A 19,793-nucleotide genomic window follows, 5' to 3' on the forward strand; every position below is an offset into this window, starting at 1 on the left:
AACGAAGTTTCTTCGATTTTGAGAGTAGTCTCCCCTTAATGCCACTCATAATCATCAAAAGTGGCAAATGATCGATCGGTAGGAGGTTCGTTAGTGCCGTCTGGCTCTCGATCGTTTCCTTTATCGGCATCTCTGCGTTATTTTTTGTACTAGAAAAGAGTAATGCGTGTGATTTTTCAGAGAGCGCAAAAAAGGCTTACACAGGTAATGAGTGCTACCTAGAAGGAATGCCGAATAAACTCGTATTTTTCCAACAAATCATTTACATGTATTGTATTCGCGTTCAACGTTTAAATGCTTAATGCAGTTATTCCATGAATATGAGCAAGATTAACAACGTCTTCTATGTGGAAATATTGTAAAATTTCGTTCAAAAAATGTGTTGTTTTCCATCTGAAATGTTAATGTTATCAAAACATTACAAAGCTTGCAAAAAAATCCAAAGATTTCATTTTTTCATCATATTATAATACTCGTACATGCAACTGTGACTTTACATAACTGAAAACTTTCATATTTACGGATATCTTACAATCCCTCAAGGACGTTACTTCATTAGATTTCCTGGAAATCTGGCATCGATAATCAAATCATCGCACGTGGTGAGAAGATGTTTATAAGTAAATTATGTAAATTTCTTGCATTAATTAGTCTGATGATGAGTCACCCAGTGGAGAAGGGCTGACATTTCCTTGCCAGAGATTTGTCACTTGTCCCCACAAGTGCTCCTATCACACTCAATCCTCTGCTTTTCAATTGATATGTCTAGAGTTGAATGTTCATTAATTTTGGCACTAGGCGGACAGTGAATTGAGAGGTGGAGGGTATCCTTATTTCAAATCTTCCGGACCCGCGGTTTGAATAGAATTATTAAGAAACGAATACGTGTGATCTACACTTGAATATAAAAACCATAGAGCCAACAGTGTTCGAACTAAACGTTGCTAAAGCAACTCGTAATACTTATCGCCGGAGGAACCTCCGCAATATAACGTCAATTGTATGTCCAGTAAGATAATCGAGAGTGCCTGTTTTTGATGCAGCGATAAGGGTTCGGGTTAAGGGGGTTGATGTAATTGTAGGCAAGCATTGCATGATGGTGTACTTCGGCAGTGATTGATGTTTGCCTCGGTTTAGGAGGGTGGGTTTAGGAATGGTTAGAAGTAAGGTAATAATGAATGTCCAGGCTGAACTGAACAAATATACATCTTCTCAACAGTTTTTTTCTTTTTGCTCATACATTGCAATAAACAATGAATTCAAAATTCAAACACGTGTATCTACTTTGTAGATGATGTTAACGATGATATGGTTAAGAAGTTTGCACGTTAGCACAAAAAAGGAATGGATAGCACAAGACTCATCGAAATCACTTGGAAGTCAGCGAGCGACTGACCTTGTACAAGAGACGGTTGCATGCATGATTGTGCTGTCGCTCGCGCTGCAGTTCCGCACCAATAGGAAACTATTTTTGCCTATAAAAATTTTTTACTCAAACTGTACTGATCGATGAACGCTGTGAAATTGTGATTAATTTAAAACTGAGGTTAAATGTTCTACAGCATGTTATGTATATATGTGTTTTACTAATGAATTATTGCTGAATATCGAATTTAGACTTCCAAGTTAGGCCTCGCAGAAGTGCAATAGAGAGAAAAATAATTTAAGGATTAAAGCGTGCTTATCCGGAGTGCGTATTATTAGCGACAAATTTTTTACAGTTAAATGCTTTAGTTAGATTTCTTAACAGAAGAGTTGCAGCATTAATGGATTTGTCCCAGATTGAAATAAAAAAGACCGTACAAAAGAATAACAAAGGTTATCTCACTGCTCGGTTTAGACGTGACAATTATTAATGTTTATTAAAACAACATAATCTTCGTGATAACCGTAGGTAGGCTAAGAAAATTCTATAAATATTTCATCGAGTATTCTTTACGCATATTTTCTTGCTCTTGCCTAACCGGAAAAACTTGATCCATAGCAAGATTTATTGCAGCAGCACGGCGGCTCCTGTCTTTAAAACAGACCCCATAATACCGACCCTACACTGGATGAAATGAGTTCGTCAGTTTGACTTATATCATTATATGAGCTAATCCGAGAAGCAATATGCTTGAAATAAATATTCCTTTAGCTAGTAACTTTATTTTGGTCATACTGGAATCTATTTAGCATTCATATTTGTTGGACTGAAAGGAGACATCGTTTTTTTTTGAACAAACTCAATGAATCTAACTACATTCTTGAGTGTATCGGTCAATACAGGGTGCGCCTCGTAGTCAACATCCCTCTACATAAGCTCCTCCAGCCGTAGTGTAACCGTCATGATCAGAGTCCCAATTATTGGACCCTCGATGTGTACGATCGTAGCAAGCCATTGGCCATTTATTTTTACCACCACATCCGTTCCCGTCTTCCGTCGTCTAAGACCTGACAGTCTAAGCCGTTTCATAACGCACTGCTATCTTATGAAAGAAACCTGCTGCTCACGTTCTGGGGCCATGTTATCACAACTCGCTTAAATTCACGTTGCGTCTAAGTACACGTAGCAGTCTAACTACACGTAGCGGCCGATTGCTCGTCTGTGTTTGGTGGATATAGCTTAAAGAAACTCTCAATGGTGCGCTGACGGAGACATCGCGCCGCTTTCAGAGATTTCACTGCCTGATTACTATAAGTGGAGTGATCATCTAATTTGGGAAGGAATATCAAAGAAGATGAGTCGGCTTGCGTTGACTTTCGGCGACTCGTAAGCTTATTTAACTGCCCCTTGCATCACCGGATTTGTAATAAGCTTCCAATTTGGCTTACCAACACACATAAATTTTTTACGAGCCCATTTTTCATATCTAACCAGCAATATATTTTGAATGCATCCTACACTGTAATTGAGAAGGTCTTAATTTTCTACATCGACAAATCTATTTTAAAAATATTTTACAGATTTTGATGATACAGTCACTGACATTTACATATTTACAGTTGGGTACTTCAGAATTGCCAGAAGTATTATTCCTCATGCCTGATTCAAGGAAATCGCAGGAATTTCCCCAATTGCGTAAGTGTCTGCGGCGTGACAAAACTTGGTCATCGCGAACGCATATAAAATAGTGTGTCTGCACGACTATAACGACGGTTGTGTCATGTCACGTGATTGTTAAAAGGAAGCCGGTGGGCTGTTATATTTCGTTGTTGCTTCAAGCAAGACATCATGTCTATGATATCATGTTTAAGCAAGACATCATGTCGATGATATCATGTTTAAGCAAGACATCATGTCGATGACATCATGTTTAGGTAAGACATCATATCGATAACATCATGTTTAAGCAAGACATCATGTCGATGACATCATGTTTAATTAAGCAAGACATCATGCCGATGTTTGAATGACGTTATAACATCGGTCGCCACTATACGTATTACTTCATCGTCTCGTAAACTCGAAATAACTCTCTGCACTGTTAACTTCGTATACGCTAAATAAAATCAGATAAGGATTTAAATTAAAGAATATGTTTCTGCTCAGGAAAATATTCAAATCTCAAATTTCATTTCCACAAACTTCATTTATAATAAATAGTTAATTTGATATTTTACAGCTTCATCCAAGCATTTTTATCATTCTGATGTGGATTATATCTTGCATTAAGTCTGATGTAAAATAATTTCAATTTTTTACTCTACATTAGATCTTTTCCTTTTACAAGCATTCAATAAACAGCAATAAAAAATGTAACAAATTTCTCAAGCAAGAATCGTTCATGCCTGAAGAGTTGCAGTGAAGCAGTTCTACACGAATTCATAAAACAATATTTTTTATGAATGAAATTCGTGAATAATTACTGGGAATTTCTCAAAAGGAAGCCCAGTCTCGGGATCACTCGCCGCCATTGCGCTCTATACTTGGTGCTGTACTGCTCGATGAAATGCATGCCTTTTGCGTGCAGAATTTCTTGCTCCTCTTGACTGCATGTCCGACACTCGCCTTCTAAGCCGAGCTTCAAGATCTCTCCTGAGAAGTAAATAAGTAATTATATGATGAGATTATATTAATTTATAGATTATATAAGTAATCTCATAATTATTTGAGACTAGCTGTTTCTCTTTTTTTTTTGCATAAAAATCAAGTTACTGATTCTGGAATATGCTGGAAATAAATCATATCATTTTTTGGATGAATAATAACCTGATTTACCTCTCACTAATCAACCCTTAATTGGATTAGAAATTAGAATCACCTTAATTCGGTTACAGGAGAAAATAAATTCCGCCGTAAATTCTAAACCAACATATCCAATTCGTAAATAATGCCACTGTGATGTTCGAATTCAGTATTCTATCAAAATGAGTTGCTGAATAAATCATGATGTATTGAACATGATTGATTTTATTTCATTTGCTTCGGGACGCGTTGTTTTCTATTTTGGAAATGTGTCTATAGATAATTAATCAATAGTTTTTTTGGTCAAGTCATACCTTCTTTGGTTCTGACATACTCACAACGCTACATTAATTTCTTTAGTTTATTCTTTCTTACTGATGAGGCTACGTGCAGGCCTTGAAGTGCATGACGTGAGGTCGAGGAAGCACTCGGTGAAGAGCTCGACGTCGCGCTGGTTGGATAAGAAAAAGTCGATGTCGCTGGTGCTGATGTCGAGCAGAGACACGCTCTCGGGCAGGTCTTCCAGCTTGCGTGGGGCCGGCCTGAGGGAAGAAGCTTGGCACAGCACTACGACTGCAATCAACACGGCTTGCATCATGACAGTGCGAAACTTTTCAAGCATCATCGTCAATTAATTATGATAAAACTAAATCCCGTGAATAATTGCTGTGAATGCAACGAGGATTTTAATAATTTTTTATTTGGTGTTTGCACGCATACTTGTTACTTTGAAGTACTTGGAATTTGTTCGATTAAATTTTTATTTATTCCCATGCACAATTATTCCATACTAGGAGAAAAAGTTTTTCAAGGTTTCACCTATACTTCTGCACTATTATCGCTAATAGATCAATTTCACTTCTGTATTCAACACTTTTGGCATCAACCTGTTTTGGGATAGCTATGCGAAAGAACGTTGAATGTCTCATAATATGTTCAATAGAGTTTTCCTAAACTACCAAATTCTTGGAAATTTTAAGGAACCAATTAAGTTCACCTTACAGCTATAGATTAAATCCAGCAAAGTTACTGACATCTTCTTCGTTCAAATAGAGCACAAGTGTGCCCGTTATTCCTCTAGCAGCCTTTATATATACGACACCGAGCGCTTCCCTGTTCCTACGTAGCATAAGAATCATCAAACTATTGGTTAGATTAAGCTGCCAGAAACCCAAAATATTTAGTAATATCTGTATTCGGCTCTGTGCTGCGCTTATTACTATCCAAGGTCAAATTTAATTTACTGCATGGCCCGACATTCATGTACGTAACGTATTTTACGCGCCGCTTCAACCGTAACTGTCATCCAGACTCGTGCATAAATCCACAACGGTTATTGGTGGATGCTTCAGCTATGACTGTCATCCTGACTCTTGCATAAATCCACAACGGTTATTGGTGGATGATTCAGCTATGACTGNGATTCAGCTATGACTGTCATCCAGACTCTTGCATAAATCCACAACGGTTATTGGTGGATGCTTCAGCTATGACTGTCATCCAGACTCTTGCATAAATCCACAACGGTTATTGGTGGATGCTACAACCGTAACTGTCATCCAGACTCGCATAAATCCTCCCATAGTGAATGGTGGATGCTACAATCGCAGCATGCCATCAGCTACCAACTGCTTTTCTAGCAATAGAAATGTTATTTGAAGACTAAATACATTTTAAGATTGAGTTTCAATTTTATGGCAAGAATACTCAAAAATAATGAATGCAGACAAAAAAAAACAATATAATCCATAATTATCCGACAGTTCGAGGAGTGGAATCGAAATGTTGTATCTATGTAAGGATCTAAATCAAGATCAAGCTTGCGAAATCTCAACTGTGAAATCTCTTCTTCATAGTTGAGACATGAACCCAGCAATTTAGTTTTATTTGCATTATTCTTATCATTTTGTATACTTTTCTAGCATGAAGCCACAAGAACTTTGGTATGATAGTGGAAATAGTAGAATTTGTTTATAACTTGTTAGATAAAATATTTTTCTCTCAGGTTTAAATTTTTGCCTATTTGATTACAATTATTGTGGACAACAATGGTTCACAATAATTTTCTGCCGTTTATTACAGCAAACTTTCATGAATCTACCTGAATATGATATGAAGACCAGTATCGTTTTGGGCAAAAATTTGACAATTACGATGCAAGGAAGGCTGCTGAACGTTCTTTAGAAGCAAAGATGGTGTCAAATTGACCTTGAGAATTGTTTGAAGACCGATTTTAGATTGAATGACTCGCAAATGTTGCTAGGCAGAGCTCGGAATGACTCAATTGTAAATCAAGCATTTGACATTTTGAAGTGTTCAATGAGACTTCTTTTACTTAAATCATGTTTCATTAAAATATAAATTAAGACTTAAGAGAACACCGCTTCAATTTCTACCTGAATTTTGCAATTTATGACCTCATGTACACTTCATAAGAATAGAATTATGAGCAGGAGTTCAGACCATCCTGTGTATTTAATATTCTTCATGAGGACCTTGCCTTCAGTTATTCGGTGAAGACTAAAATTGTGTTTAGTAAACAGAGTAAATTTCATGTCTATAGCTGCTATCTGTGATCAACGGCACTTAATTAAATCATTTTTGATCGGAATTCAGCAATGCCTAAACTTTTATCATGGTAAAATCGCGTTCTCATACGATAGCATTTTGGGTTCTGGCAGTTGAATTTGTTAACATAAATCGAACATAAAGAACGCTCTTTAGAATGGCTGGGTTTTTGGATACCATAAATAATTTGATGTGAGGAGAATATGAACACCAGTATTATTTTTTAAATGAAAACTTCGCTATATATATTAACTGCAAAACCAGCACGGTGGGAGGCGAGAAGCATAACCAGTTTTCTCCCGAAGATTGTTAAGGAAATTTACACACGCTGTACTTGTATCTGCTGTAATCAATTATAACACAATTTTTTGGCATTTTGATAGATTAACCGGTATTTTTAGCAGCAGTAAATAGTCAACATAATTGGTTGGGGAGAACGTCAAAATACAGCGCATAAACGCACCACAGACGTACCATACTGACAACAACGTCAGAACAATTGAAGTCAACATCAAGCAGCGAAATTTCCTTAATCGCTTATTCATCTTGCTTTCATCTCAACGGATTTAAATGTTACTCTCATACGTATTGTATAAATTTTAATTACGAATAACAAGCTTCAATAATGATAGTAAATTAAAATTCATTTACCGACTAATAAAAGCCGCCTTGCCAAGCTAACTGCGTCCTGTGAATAAATGTCCTTGGGCGACTAATTCACTTAAACAGGATATTTTAATTGGCCTAATGTAGTCAATTTTCCTCAAATAAAATAACATCCTTATCTCTTCGTTATCAGACGCAGCGGGCTTCTCTCCAAACTACGCAGTATAGCAAGATTCCTGTTCCTTTTTGACCAGGGATCTGGTATCAGAAAAAATGTGTTGTAAGTGATTTACATCACATTTACATCATATTAGAGATTTACTTCACTATTTGCATGATTTTGTATTTATTTTGATCCAAATTTCATCACTCAATGCGTCTTTTAACTTGATAATGAAAGATTAAAACATGCGAAACGTCGTTAACGAAATAAAAATTTCCATCGGTACCCTGATTTTCGATTTACCAGTGCAAACGAAAAATATTGATCGATATGTTGAAAAAAATAATAAGAAATTTGTCAGTAAAATAAATTCTCTGGTTTTCAATGAAACTTGCTTAAAGGAACAAAGTCTGCCAAACTATACTAAGTAATAACCATGCATGAATGTCTCAAAACCTGTATATTTCCATTCCTCCGACTAACTAGGCCTTACAGGTTTCTTCCGCGATCAAAAATGAGGGAAATTGATCAGCTGTGAAATTAATGGATTCATGAACAATAAATCAGCGAGAATGATTGAGAACAACACAATACACAAGACTGACGATACAGTTGCAGCTTAGACGTGATGATAAGCGATTAGTATTTAAATTAGGAACTGCGGGGCACCAAGAAACGACCGATGTTGGGTACGATGGAGCGCCAGTATCTAGGATACCGAGTGATGAACTTCTGGATGAACTGGTATATCATGTTGTCCAGGTGGTCCTGCTCCTTGGGGGTGCAGCCCTTGCACCTGCCTCCAATGCCCAGCTCCTGGAGTTGTTCTTGAGAAAGAAGAAATCAATTGTTTTCATTATATTGAAGCTGCTAAATTCAATGGAGATATAAATTGGCTGTTAACTGTAATGCCAGAACAGTGACTTATAATTTCGAACTAATTACAAAATATAACTCAGTATTCACTGCAGTGAGTGACAGAGAGCGCATTTTCTCGTCGACGAAAACTTGAGGTCACGGACGGACGGACAGACGGACGGACAGACAGACAGACGGACATGGCGAGCACAATAGTGCATTTTTTCCATAAATGAGAAAATGCGCTAATAACCGAAATTTAATAATGTATCTTTATTCGTCACAATAGCACAAGTAAAAATTTGTTTGTAAAAATTCGTGTCCATTTCCGTACATCAATTTTATAAATGGAAATTTTCCCAACACTGTGGAACTTGTGGACATTTGCAGATTTTACGCTTGAAATATTTATGAATTTTTTTTTGTGCCTAACATGTGCAGGGCATGCGAAGTCGTTGTGTTCCATAGCGAAATTGCTTAGTTTTTTCCTTCATAGTATGTAAAAAATATTTTATTGTCATTTTGTTTTTTCTTCATTATACGTGAATAATCATTTATTGTAACTTTTATTCTTTATTATATGTAAATACTAATTTATTGTCATTTTTTCTTTATTATATGTAAATAATAATTTATTGTCATTTTAACTTCCAAAAACGTTACTCACTAATTAGATTGATAGCGTGAGTGTACCGGCAGGTTTTGAAGTTTTCAAAGCATCTGGTGAGCAAGATGACATCCTCCTCCGATGCCAAGAAGCTTTCCAATAGCTCGGGTGTCATCTGCGTCAGCGGCACATTGTCAGGGTAATCTTTGAGTGAAATTTTGCCTGCAGTTGACGACGCCTTCGTTTGTCCTGCGGGTTGTTGCGGTTGGTTGGTCGAGGTAGGCCTGGTTTGTTGTGGGGTTCCTTGTCGTTGATTATTATTTGGATCTGGTAACCTTCGGGCGGGACTGACGGCTTCGCTTGTGCGACTTTGTCTCTTAACTCTTGCCGCGAGAAGTAGATTACCTTGTGCCACAGTAGGAATAGATAGCGATGCCATGCACAAGGCCGTAGCCAACGTAAATGACAGTGCATTCAACTTCCTAGGGAAAAAATAAAAATTAATGCAGTTAGTTTACTTATCGAGCATGTTAAGACTCATTACGATTTCTATGAGATCAAGATTATCATGGCTGTGAACATAAAACTATACTTTCACACGTCAAATTTACTAATAAAAAAATTGTAGTTATATATTAATCATATGAGGAAGTTTATAACTCAAGTAATTTCATTATTTTTCCTCGTTATGGGAGCTCATTTCCATCAAAGAACAAATAAAAGTTACATAGAATTTCTTTTCATAAAACATTAAAAAACAGTCAGTCATTAATTGGCCTTCATGTTTTAAGTTCAAGAATTGAGAATGAATTCTACACCGTCTATTGTATTGTCAAATTTCCAACAATAACGTGGTGAAATATTTAGTTTTAAGAATTCCTTCGTTACTTAATTGTCAACTTGGTAGTCTGCGTAAAAGGAAAAAAATATAGGATTTAACGAGTAAATTCTTAAATAAAATTGAATTGAAAACACCACCAAACGACCGAATGCTATCACATAGCAAAAAAAAACATACTCACATCGTTAATAATAGCAATGGACACTCCTTAATGAAGTCAAATTATTTATGTTTCCAATGGTTCTTGTTTGGTTTCTTTCGTTGTCAATAAATGATCTGTCGAAGTTTTAAAAGCAACAAACGCTTGGGATTTCCTCTGTTGTAGCTGAACGATAGCCACCGTTGACGGCAAAGGTTCACGTGGAAATACGAGACCTCGCTCGATGCCCACCTTTTCTACATACCAAGGATAGCGTGTTTCCCTTGATACTGACGCCGACCTACTGAAGACGAGGTCCAGCGTGTTGTTCGACGCACTGCTCGATGACGACCTTTGTTGAGACGAGGTCCAGTGGGGTGCGCTTAATGCTGACCTTACTTTTATGAGACGACTTCCAGTGTGTTGCACAGTGCTCGATGTGTTGCACAGTGCACAGTGCTCGATGTCCACCTTACTGGAGACGATGTTCTCAGTGTTGCACGAGACAGCGCTCGATGTCCACCTCACTGGAGACGAGGTTCTCAGTGTTGCACGAGACTACGCTCGACGCCCACCTTACTGGAGACGAGGTTCTCTGTGTTGTAGGAGACAGCGCTCGATGTCCACGTCACTGGCGATGAGGTTCTCAGTGTTGCACGAGACTACGCTCGACGCCAACCTTACTGGAGACGAGGTTCTCTGTGTTGCACGAGACAGCGCTCGACGCCCACCTTACTGGAGACGAGGTTCTCTGTGTTGCACGAGACAGCGCTCGAGGTCCATCTTACTGGAGACGAGGTTATGTGTGTTGCACGAGACTATGCTCGATGCCCACTATACTTTTTTGAGACGAGGGCCTGTTTGTCAAGGGTTTTTTATGAAGTGCGCGGTCTTTCATTATCCACATTGCCAACTGCCGTAAAATACAGGCTTGATTGTTGGACACTTACAAAGCACGACAGTGACATGCAAGTCTCTCTTGAGCACATTCTGAAAAAATACACGTGTAAACATGAGTGATGAAGCAATAGCTTTTATCATTCGTGCGCTAAATTTATTTAATTTAATTTAAGGGAACTGCGAGGTGAAAGGTAATGCAACCACTAAGGTAGTAAAAGCATTGTTGGGACAACAGTTTCTAGTATAAATTATTTCGAAAAACGTTAATTATTTTATTTTTTATGTGATTGCGGCACTTTTGACTTCTGCGGGGTTTATTTATAATTAATCAGACATTATTGTTTATTATGTCTTCCAGCTAGGCAGTAAACAAATACTAAGGTTCTAAGAACCAGAACCAATATCGAGAGCCTATATAATTTGCTAACACGTCAGCAGCATGATGCGCTGCGTTTCATAGGCGGATAGCGCTTAGCTAAATTAATTACCAAATGAATTTGATCCCCTCAATCAAAAACCGTAGAGCCGTAGCATAGATTAATAGTTTGCGAAATTGATAGCATTTCTTAATGTAAGTGACTACAGAATATTCAAAATTCAAAGTTTAATGCAACCAATAATACCGTTCTATAATAATTCCTAACAAGTAACATCAGATATGATTTTATTTATGCTCGCTGCATAAGAACTAAAGACACTGACAAAATTTTCCAAGCAATTTTTTTTATTAACAATGATTGACAAAATCCCAACTCAAATATTTTCCACTGTATATTGCAAGCTGGTACATAGATATTACTCTGTCTTCGTTCAGATTTTCACAAAGTTTGAGGAAGAAGTTCAAGTTCATCCTCGACGAAGAAATTTACGCACCACTTAAGTTACGGCTGAAGCTCCTGAGTGTCTTGCTATGTTAGGTGCGAAGGCCAGCGATGTAAGAAAAATGGCGTACCAGTGCTACGTGCTGAAAGGGTGTCAATATTTAGGTACCTATTTGATGCATACATTTACATGTGTGCATGGGGACACAAATAACAGATATTTTCTAAACGCTCGAGCAGAACGTTTAATATCTCCGGGATGAAAACTATCCTGATCTTGACAGTTGCTCGACTTTTATAAGTTTAACGTGATAGTTCGAAGCAAGCAATCGAATTGATGATAATCAGGTTGCAGTTTATACATTGTGAGAGCAGGCTAACAATTTTGTCATAAATAGATTGTAATACATATATCAAGAACTATAACTTTGGAAATCTGGATTTAAAAACAGCCAGTGTAAGCAGTGATAAAGTTTTGTACACAAATATTTTCGACAAATTTTCAACTAATCCGGCTCAATTTCTGCAATGGAATTAATGTAAAAATAACAACGCGAATAACGAATTATTTTTTTAATACAGTGTTTGATTGGCCTCTTGACCTTGGGCTCATATAGCATCTAATTTTGTGCCGGACATTAGTGCTGTGAAAATCAGCAGCAGATTTGGAGTAGAAATTGTTTTTGCCCAAAGTTATCCTCCAATCAGACAGCTTTATGCAATGTGGCCCTTCGGGCCAAGCTACGATTGCCTCCCGACAGTAAAGCAAAAAAGTTCCTAAGACGATTATTTTTGGGGAGCGGATTCAAGATTCTTACTGCGTGCAGTTCTGACATTGAGACGTAACTGTTCAAAAGGGTTTACATTACTTATTTTTTCTAGCCCGTTTCGGTTCTGGTATTGTAGGGAAGAGTCATATCCAAATTTTCTTTGCGTTACTCTTTTAAGTTTTTCAAAGAAAAATGTACGAAAATTTTCGGGAGCTCATCTTAATTAATATATTGATTTGAGTCATCCGATACCAGGACCATTAATATCTCTATAGTTATATTAATTATATAGCAGAGGGATTCATGCACTGTCATTATTGTTATTTTGTTACTTTTTTGGACCATTTGCAAGTTGCAAGTTGAACTGCAGCGCGCGCTTTTTTGTCGACAGCTGCCATCCATTTCGCTTGTTCGGCTTCTCGGATCAGAGGTTCTGCCAGAATGAAACGCGGATTGTTGGCTGTCATTGTTTGAAAATCATGATCCTAGTCGTAGCACATTAGGCTGGAATATTCAATTTAAAAACTGCAGGTTTTTGTTATACAAATGCAAAAATGTTTGAAAAATTATAAATACCTAAAAACTTTTCAAACACCTTTAACTAGACAATTCTTATCGCAATGTCAAAACAAAGAACCGTCTAGCCTTTCGTACAATAGTAACTGTAATGTTTTTTCATCGCTAATAAAATTAAAATAATGGAAATTTGAATTTGATATGCGTAAATTTACGTAAAGAAATAAAAATATTAGATATGTTACTTACATAAACATTATTTTACGTTAAAAAACACTTACATACCTCCTGAAGTCCTGAACCGCGCGAATGCCGATTTAGACGCCGTCAGAAAAAGTGACATTAACGTAATTTCGGAATGCATAAAACTTTTTTTTCCCTAAAACGTCCTTTAAATTAGTCTAACTGTGACCCATTCCATTCATGCTGTATGCGTTTTAAATAACTACTGACTTAGCTACAGTTATTTCGTGGTACTTGTTTCAGATTTTTACAAAGCAACCATGTAGTAACACAATTAGAAAGATTAGCGAATTTATGATACATATTTTGGCTATTGATTGAACGTCTTTTTATCTACACAGTCAAACAGCTGTTATAAGGAATAAAATTTATGCGGATTCCATTGAATGAAGGCAGCCCAATCCAACACTGGAGATTCAGCAAACAATTGTTCTGGCCTATTTTCTATATCGTCATTTAAAGAAAATAGATAATGTCCCATTCTATGCTTGGGTAACTACACTATCTTTGACTGCTCAACCGCCGCTTCATTTGCATTTCAATTGCATTTCATCGTCACCAATACTATATTATAATTTTTAATGTAATTTTAATTTCAAAAATATTTCGGGACCATTCAACTCTGCAAAAAGTTTATCTTGATGATTGTAAATTTTGATAACTAAGTCGATCCCAGTTTTAAATTTAAATAATGCTTTTTCGAGCGGGTAATTGATTATGATGCAGGACCACTTTGCTGGAAAAAGAGCTATATATTTATATTGTTGATTACTATACGCAATTACTTGGACATTACACGATGGATCTAAAAAATGTATCGCCGTATGAAGTTCCAACAAAAAGTAGACTGAAAAAAAAACAGACATTGTTAAACCTAATTTTACCGCTTTTGTGACGATAGTCACTAAGCCATGATGCTTTACAAAAGAACGGAACTGAAGCCCGGATTTACCAATGCGTGAACATATCTACGTATCATTTCTGACACCTGAATTTCATCATGACGGATTGTTCCACATGGAATTCATTCGCTTTGAAATTATCCGTATTGAGGTGGCGAAATCATTATTACAACTTAGAAACATCATTGTTGCTTAATAATGATGAGTCAATCCATTTAAGATCAGCAACAAATGACAGTAAAATATCCTGCTGCCCGGTGTCAATCTGGCGTCTCATTATAATCATTATAATTATATGTAATTGGGACGTAATATTCACTTGACCTGATAAAGATTAATGACATGAGTCAGCATCTGGAAGACATCACGTGATAGATCACGCGATCAAGACCATTATTGTGGGCGGAAGCTGAAGGCTATATAAGGGCTGGTAACCTTAGTAAGAGCCTAGTGCAGTAGTTGATAAGCGCTCCGCAATGTAACGCGTCGGTTGAGTTCTCCGACTTTATAGCTTATACCTCTGTATCTTATCTTATGTATAACCACCCCGTATATCAAGATATGTTATATAGACAGCTGTGCCTTACTTATCCTTCACGACCTTAGTCACGTAACCCGATCTTCAGGTAGAGCTTAATCAATGAGCTCTGACAGTCTGACCCTGCAATATGTTTTACTTTCAACTTCGCTTCACATGAAACACCTAAATAAATTAATGAAGTCCCTCCAAAACCTGTTTTTTTTTTCATCGCCAGCATTATGATTTTATTATTCATTAGCAGATTGAGTAAAATGTTCGATGCAATCTATTAAGATTTTGATGCTAAAATTATGTTCAGCACCACGACTATGAAGACAATAATAGCTATTATCATGATTCCTTTTAAGAAACCCGTTGGGACCTGCTGAAAGTTGAACGATCTAGATTTTATAAATAACTTTTTCCAAAGACCAAAAGTCAGAGAACCTTTAATAAACTTATGAAATGAAATCCTAAATATGAAGAGCAATTAAATACCGAAACCAACTGATAATCACCAAATGGATATCAACTAAATTTTGTAGTTTCAGAGATCGCCTGCACATATCAGGTCATCAATTAGGATAAAGAAAACACAAAAATGAATAGGTCGTATTGCCTAAATAGGGACACCGAAAGTCTTATCCACATCACGAGCAGAGAGCGGAAATAGCACTGATGCGCCATTTTGCCGTGTCAAAACAGCTCAAGATGACCCATTCAGGTGGAAAATTTTTATATCTATTTGTAAAATGTCTTACTCATTCACATGAGTTATGCATGTTCCATAATTTTAGTGATACGAATAACAGGTTTGTTGTTCGGCGTTGTTCAGTTCTGCAAGACGTGGGCGATGTAGGGCTTGACCTGCTCGAACTGCGCGGGGTACTTGGTGCGGTAGCTCTCCACGAACAACTTCACCAGCGCGTTCATGTTGCTCTGTTCCGCCGCGCTGCAGGGGGCGCAGCTCCCGCCTGCTCCCAGGCTCAGGATTTGTCCTGAAATGTGTTACTAAAGTTACTCTGAGTTGATAAGTTGTACAATTTATGACCTCCTGTAAACAGAAAAGAATATCCGGTAAATTTTCAACATTATATCGATTCAGTGAAATGAATGTATGATTTTTTCGACCTTCCACGAGATTCAAACGATAACTTAAATTTTTCAGAGGAATCAGAATCAATTAATTGTTAAAATAAGTCAGAAAGAAAATTGACATCTGTTCTACAATATAAAAGGAAGTAGGTAGATGAAATATTTCTGTAGAATGCGTAAATTTTCTTCCCGATTATAGTATTAAAAGTTATATGATCGATGACTGACTTGTGAGACTGGCGGCCGTGGGGTTAGGACAGGCGGCGAGGTTGGCGAAGCAGCCTGTGAGCACCCGCACCGAGTCTGCGTTGTTGAAGAAGCGCTGCATCTGCGCAGGCGACAGCTGACTGATCGCCTGATTCTGCGGCAGGCGGTCGAACGAGCCTGGCGGCGGCTGATTCTGGCCAAAATAATCTCATTAAATAATCTCAAAGTTCCAGATAAGAGCTATTTGAACAAGTTTTGCAAATGACAACTCTCAAGCCCAAACGCAAGTGTTTGAAACTTGAATTTTACAAATAATAATAGAATCTAGAATTGGAAGCTCACATATACATCTAAAATTAGTGGAATTTTGAATAAATGATATAATTAGTCGTTATACCTAAACAGTTGAACAATTGCTGCTGAACTGAAGACAAAGAAATTACATGACGAAGATCTCGTAGACAGAAATTTGTAAATAAACTTCGGGCGGAGCGCAAAATAGAGTATTTAAATTACAAATTATATGAATAAAGTGCAATTGTAATCTGACGACGTATGATCCAGCAAACAATTTGTAGAGACAAACTGCGGGTAAAGTTTTTATCATAGCATCACGATGAGTCTTTCTGCGCACTCATTTTCCCGGGAGAATGAGAGACTTTAAGGGCTTAAGAGATAAACAACAAAGAACAATTATGAATAGTTTTCAACATCAATGATACAGCAAACAGGACACCGATGTTCGTGAGAAAGCATTCAGTAAATTATTTGTAGACTTAACAGCTGAATACAATTGGATCCGGAAGATTGAAGTCCCTCAAAAATTGGATTTTCTGAATTCATGTAGACTAGATAACTTGAATTCTGGTTCGTGAACTTCTGCTATAATGACAGCATCGAAATGTCATTATTATTGTCTCAATCCCATAATACATACTTGCTACTTCAACGCCATACGTTGAGATGAAATTTGGAGAGGGACCAATTTATTAAAAATTTTGCATGTTTTATCGCGTATTTATGACCGTTAATTAGAAACGATTTGTATATTTTAATCATTTTTTTCTTTCATTTGTGTTGTGAACTCACCTTTCGCTGGGAGAGGGCTGGTGCAGCCAGGATTATGGCGACGATGCAAATGAAAGCCTTCCTGAAAATGCAAAAAGAAATTTGACATATACCGAAAAAATATGAGAGAAATCAAATAATTTAGGCACTCATCACAATATTGGAGCTCAAATTCTAGTTTAAATTATGTGTAGGGAAATAGTACAAAAACGATCCCAGCCACAATATAATAAAATTTATATCAAAATAAAAGTACATGTTATCATTTTTCAAAAAAACGGGCTCACTACAATATTTATCTTCATGAATAATTTCAAATAATCAATTTCCTTATTGTTTTCTCATATTACATGTTGCTTGTGCAGCTGATGGCGGCGAACTGAAGTCCTTGAGGCTTTTCGATGAATTTATCCGCAGCACCAGAGGCCCTGTTTTTTTACATATGGCAGTGAATACCTACAACGATTGATAAGAACAAGAGAGCATTTACCCAACTACAGCAGCTAGTCTTCTTATTGTTTAAATGTTAGTTATTTTTCAACAGTTTCAGATGGTGATTAAGATTTAAGAGACATAATAGTTAGCTTTTCATAGATAAACTGGAATTTAAAATACATTTCAGGATAAAAACATGTTACGCCTTCAAAGTTGTGTAAAAAAATAATCTACCTTTAAAAATTACATTTTAGAGACAACACTTCTAAAGAATCCAGTGTCTCCAATGTTAAAGATGTACAATGAATTTCTCATTTTATTTTCGAATATTAAAAAATTAATTTATAATTTTTTAAAATATATAACAAAATTCAAAATTATTTCTTCTGTTAATTGATTCATGCATTGCCTCCGACTTCACACAAGTGTGCAGCATTTCGGATCAATCGGACAGGTAAAAGTGAGTCAAATATCAGTTATAAGATTTGTAGCTGACAAAATTATTTTTTCAATTTTTTAATACTGATAAATGAAATGAAATTTTAAAATCATTCATTTTGTCATTTGATTCTTGCATTGTCTCTAGCTTTACGCAAGTGTGCAAAATTTCAGATCGAAAGGATAAGTAGAAGTGTGTTAAATTTCGATTATTAGATTTGTAGCAGACAGACAGACAAACAAGAAGTGAAGTTAAAGAGAAGTGTTGCAAATTTCACTTATTCCAAAAGGCATCTAATTATATGTTTTAAATATATATATATATATATATATATTAAAAAATATTGTAGAATTATTTCATTATCATGTCGACTTAACCTTGAAATCTCCATGAAAATTTTGCAAATCATCCAAGTGATCATTAGTTCTAGTGAAGCGGATGCACAAAGAACATATTGTAGAGGAAATAGATTTATTGCTGATTTTTAAGTTGCAATGTATTGGGTTTAGGATTTTGATTTTGTCATTTGTAGTTTTCAATCACCTTAGCCGTGACCTCCAGCAACATTGCGTTTTACCTGTCATTGTGTCTTGTGTTCTTGCCGTGGAGGTACGTTAATCGATAGTTCTGTGATTATATTCGTGTTTGTTCAATTTTAGAGGTGAATAGTTTCGTGTTATTGATTATTTGTGCGTGTTAATTTGTTTGTTTAATATATATTCATTCTTTAGTTAGTTATTTCAAGCGTTTTCAGGAAGGCCTCGATGTTCGAACTTGATACATAAGCCCAAGTTATGAACTCTATATTTGGACGTGATTAGTGAATTGAAAGTGAATGAACGCACGGTTAAAGTCAAGTTAAAGTGGTTAAAGTCAAGTTAAAGTGGTTAAAGTCAAGTTAAAGTCAGGTTAGGATTAGGGTGTTAGGTTTGTTGTGTTTTGTTTCTATTTATTCATTTTTAATTATATTTACTTGAAACTGTTTATTCATTGAAGAAAATCCTTGCCCTTGAAAAGTTTATTAAAGTCTTAAAGAACGATCACGTGCTATGTGTCGGGGAGACGTTAGTTTGACAAGAGATAGTCCCCCAACAATATCATTTGATCAAATTTATCAATTTGATCAAATTCTCTTGCCACAAACCTGTTCGAATACGGATCCAAAAACTAGTTTAAAAATCACCAAAAAGCTCTTAAATCTTGATAAACGAAATGAAACAATCATCAAAGTATGATGATGCAACCATAATGTCATTTACTTTTTTGTAGAATGAAACTGATGCTTCAGATTTATCTCTGAATGCGCGATTAATGTATTAAAGTTTTAGACATAGAAGCGATTAAACCGAGAAACTGGGCCTATAGCCGGTTCTAAATTGCAAAATTCTCGTCCGCCAGCTAACCTGGAGTACGATCAAAAGTCTGCACCAGTTTTTGTGAGCATGCAGGTATCAAAACCGGACAATTTTTTAGCCCGTTCTCCTTGAAAACGTCCCAACATCTCTTCAAGATTTAAATCTTAAGTAATTATAGCGACTAATTTAGGGTTAGACTTGAAGGATGCATGTTATCCGTGTTACAAATTCTGGATGAAATATTTAAAACTTCATAATGAGAATAATGATAGTGAAATTCGTTTTATCGTTATTCGTCGATAAAATATTGTCCAGGTATTCATAATTTCTCTTAGTTGTCGTGAAATTTCTACTCTGATGCATCCTTGTTAAATAACTTCAATAACTTGTTAACTAATAACTAAAGAAAAATTCGTTACACCATCGATGAGTTTTCTACATTCAATAAATTGAAACTGAAAATGAAAACTAAAACTAAATTTTATTCCAGCGATATTTTATGTATATAACTAAATCGTAAATGGTATTTGAGGATAATATTCAGCATTTGAGTGATGAACTCAGAAGAATAT

The 19,793-nt window shown here is 36.2% G+C and overlaps 3 protein-coding genes across 3 annotated transcripts; all 3 read right to left on the minus strand.

Annotated features, from left to right (window-relative positions):
- Nucleotides 1-3,552: 3,552 nt before the first annotated feature.
- Nucleotides 3,553-5,501, minus strand: LOC108668553. The gene is made up of 2 exons (XM_018155794.2): nt 4,544-5,501; nt 3,553-4,018 (listed from the first exon to the last, which is right to left on the minus strand). The coding sequence occupies exons 1-2, from the start codon at nt 4,791-4,793 to the stop codon at nt 3,846-3,848; spliced, it is 423 nt and encodes a 140-aa protein (XP_018011283.1). The 5' UTR covers nt 4,794-5,501; the 3' UTR covers nt 3,553-3,845.
- A 2,362-nt stretch (nt 5,502-7,863) lies between these two features.
- Nucleotides 7,864-10,514, minus strand: LOC108668556. Its single transcript, XM_018155796.2, has 3 exons — nt 9,993-10,514; nt 9,031-9,452; nt 7,864-8,332 (listed from the first exon to the last, which is right to left on the minus strand). Coding segments are annotated over exons 1-3 (600 nt in total). The 5' UTR covers nt 9,995-10,514; the 3' UTR covers nt 7,864-8,156.
- A 4,710-nt stretch (nt 10,515-15,224) lies between these two features.
- LOC108668554 lies at nt 15,225-17,411 on the minus strand. The gene is made up of 4 exons (XM_018155795.2): nt 17,343-17,411; nt 17,014-17,074; nt 15,946-16,117; nt 15,225-15,620 (listed from the first exon to the last, which is right to left on the minus strand). Coding segments are annotated over exons 1-4 (402 nt in total). The 5' UTR covers nt 17,345-17,411; the 3' UTR covers nt 15,225-15,453.
- Nucleotides 17,412-19,793: the final 2,382 nt, after the last annotated feature.

The sequence above is a fragment of the Hyalella azteca genome, unplaced genomic scaffold (assembly GCF_000764305.2).
Source record: "Hyalella azteca isolate HAZT.00-mixed unplaced genomic scaffold, Hazt_2.0.2 contig10437, whole genome shotgun sequence".
NCBI lineage: Eukaryota > Metazoa > Arthropoda > Malacostraca > Amphipoda > Hyalellidae > Hyalella > Hyalella azteca.

Coding starts and splice junctions, on each gene's coding strand:
- LOC108668554 (XM_018155795.2), bottom strand. Junction 16,118..17,013: donor CAGCCCTCTCCCAGCGAAAG/GTGAGTTCACAA, acceptor TATTTTGGCCAG/AATCAGCCGCCGCCAGGCTC. Junction 15,621..15,945: donor CACGGCCGCCAGTCTCACAA/GTCAGTCATCGA, acceptor AACACATTTCAG/GACAAATCCTGAGCCTGGGA.
- LOC108668556 (XM_018155796.2), bottom strand. Junction 8,333..9,030: donor TCACGCTATCAATCTAATTA/GTGAGTAACGTT, acceptor TTCTTTCTCAAG/AACAACTCCAGGAGCTGGGC.
- LOC108668553 (XM_018155794.2), bottom strand. CDS start 4,793: ATGATGCTTGAAAAGTTTCGCACTGTCATGATGCAAGCCGTGTTGATT. Junction 4,019..4,543: donor GCCTGCACGTAGCCTCATCA/GTAAGAAAGAAT, acceptor TTTACTTCTCAG/GAGAGATCTTGAAGCTCGGC.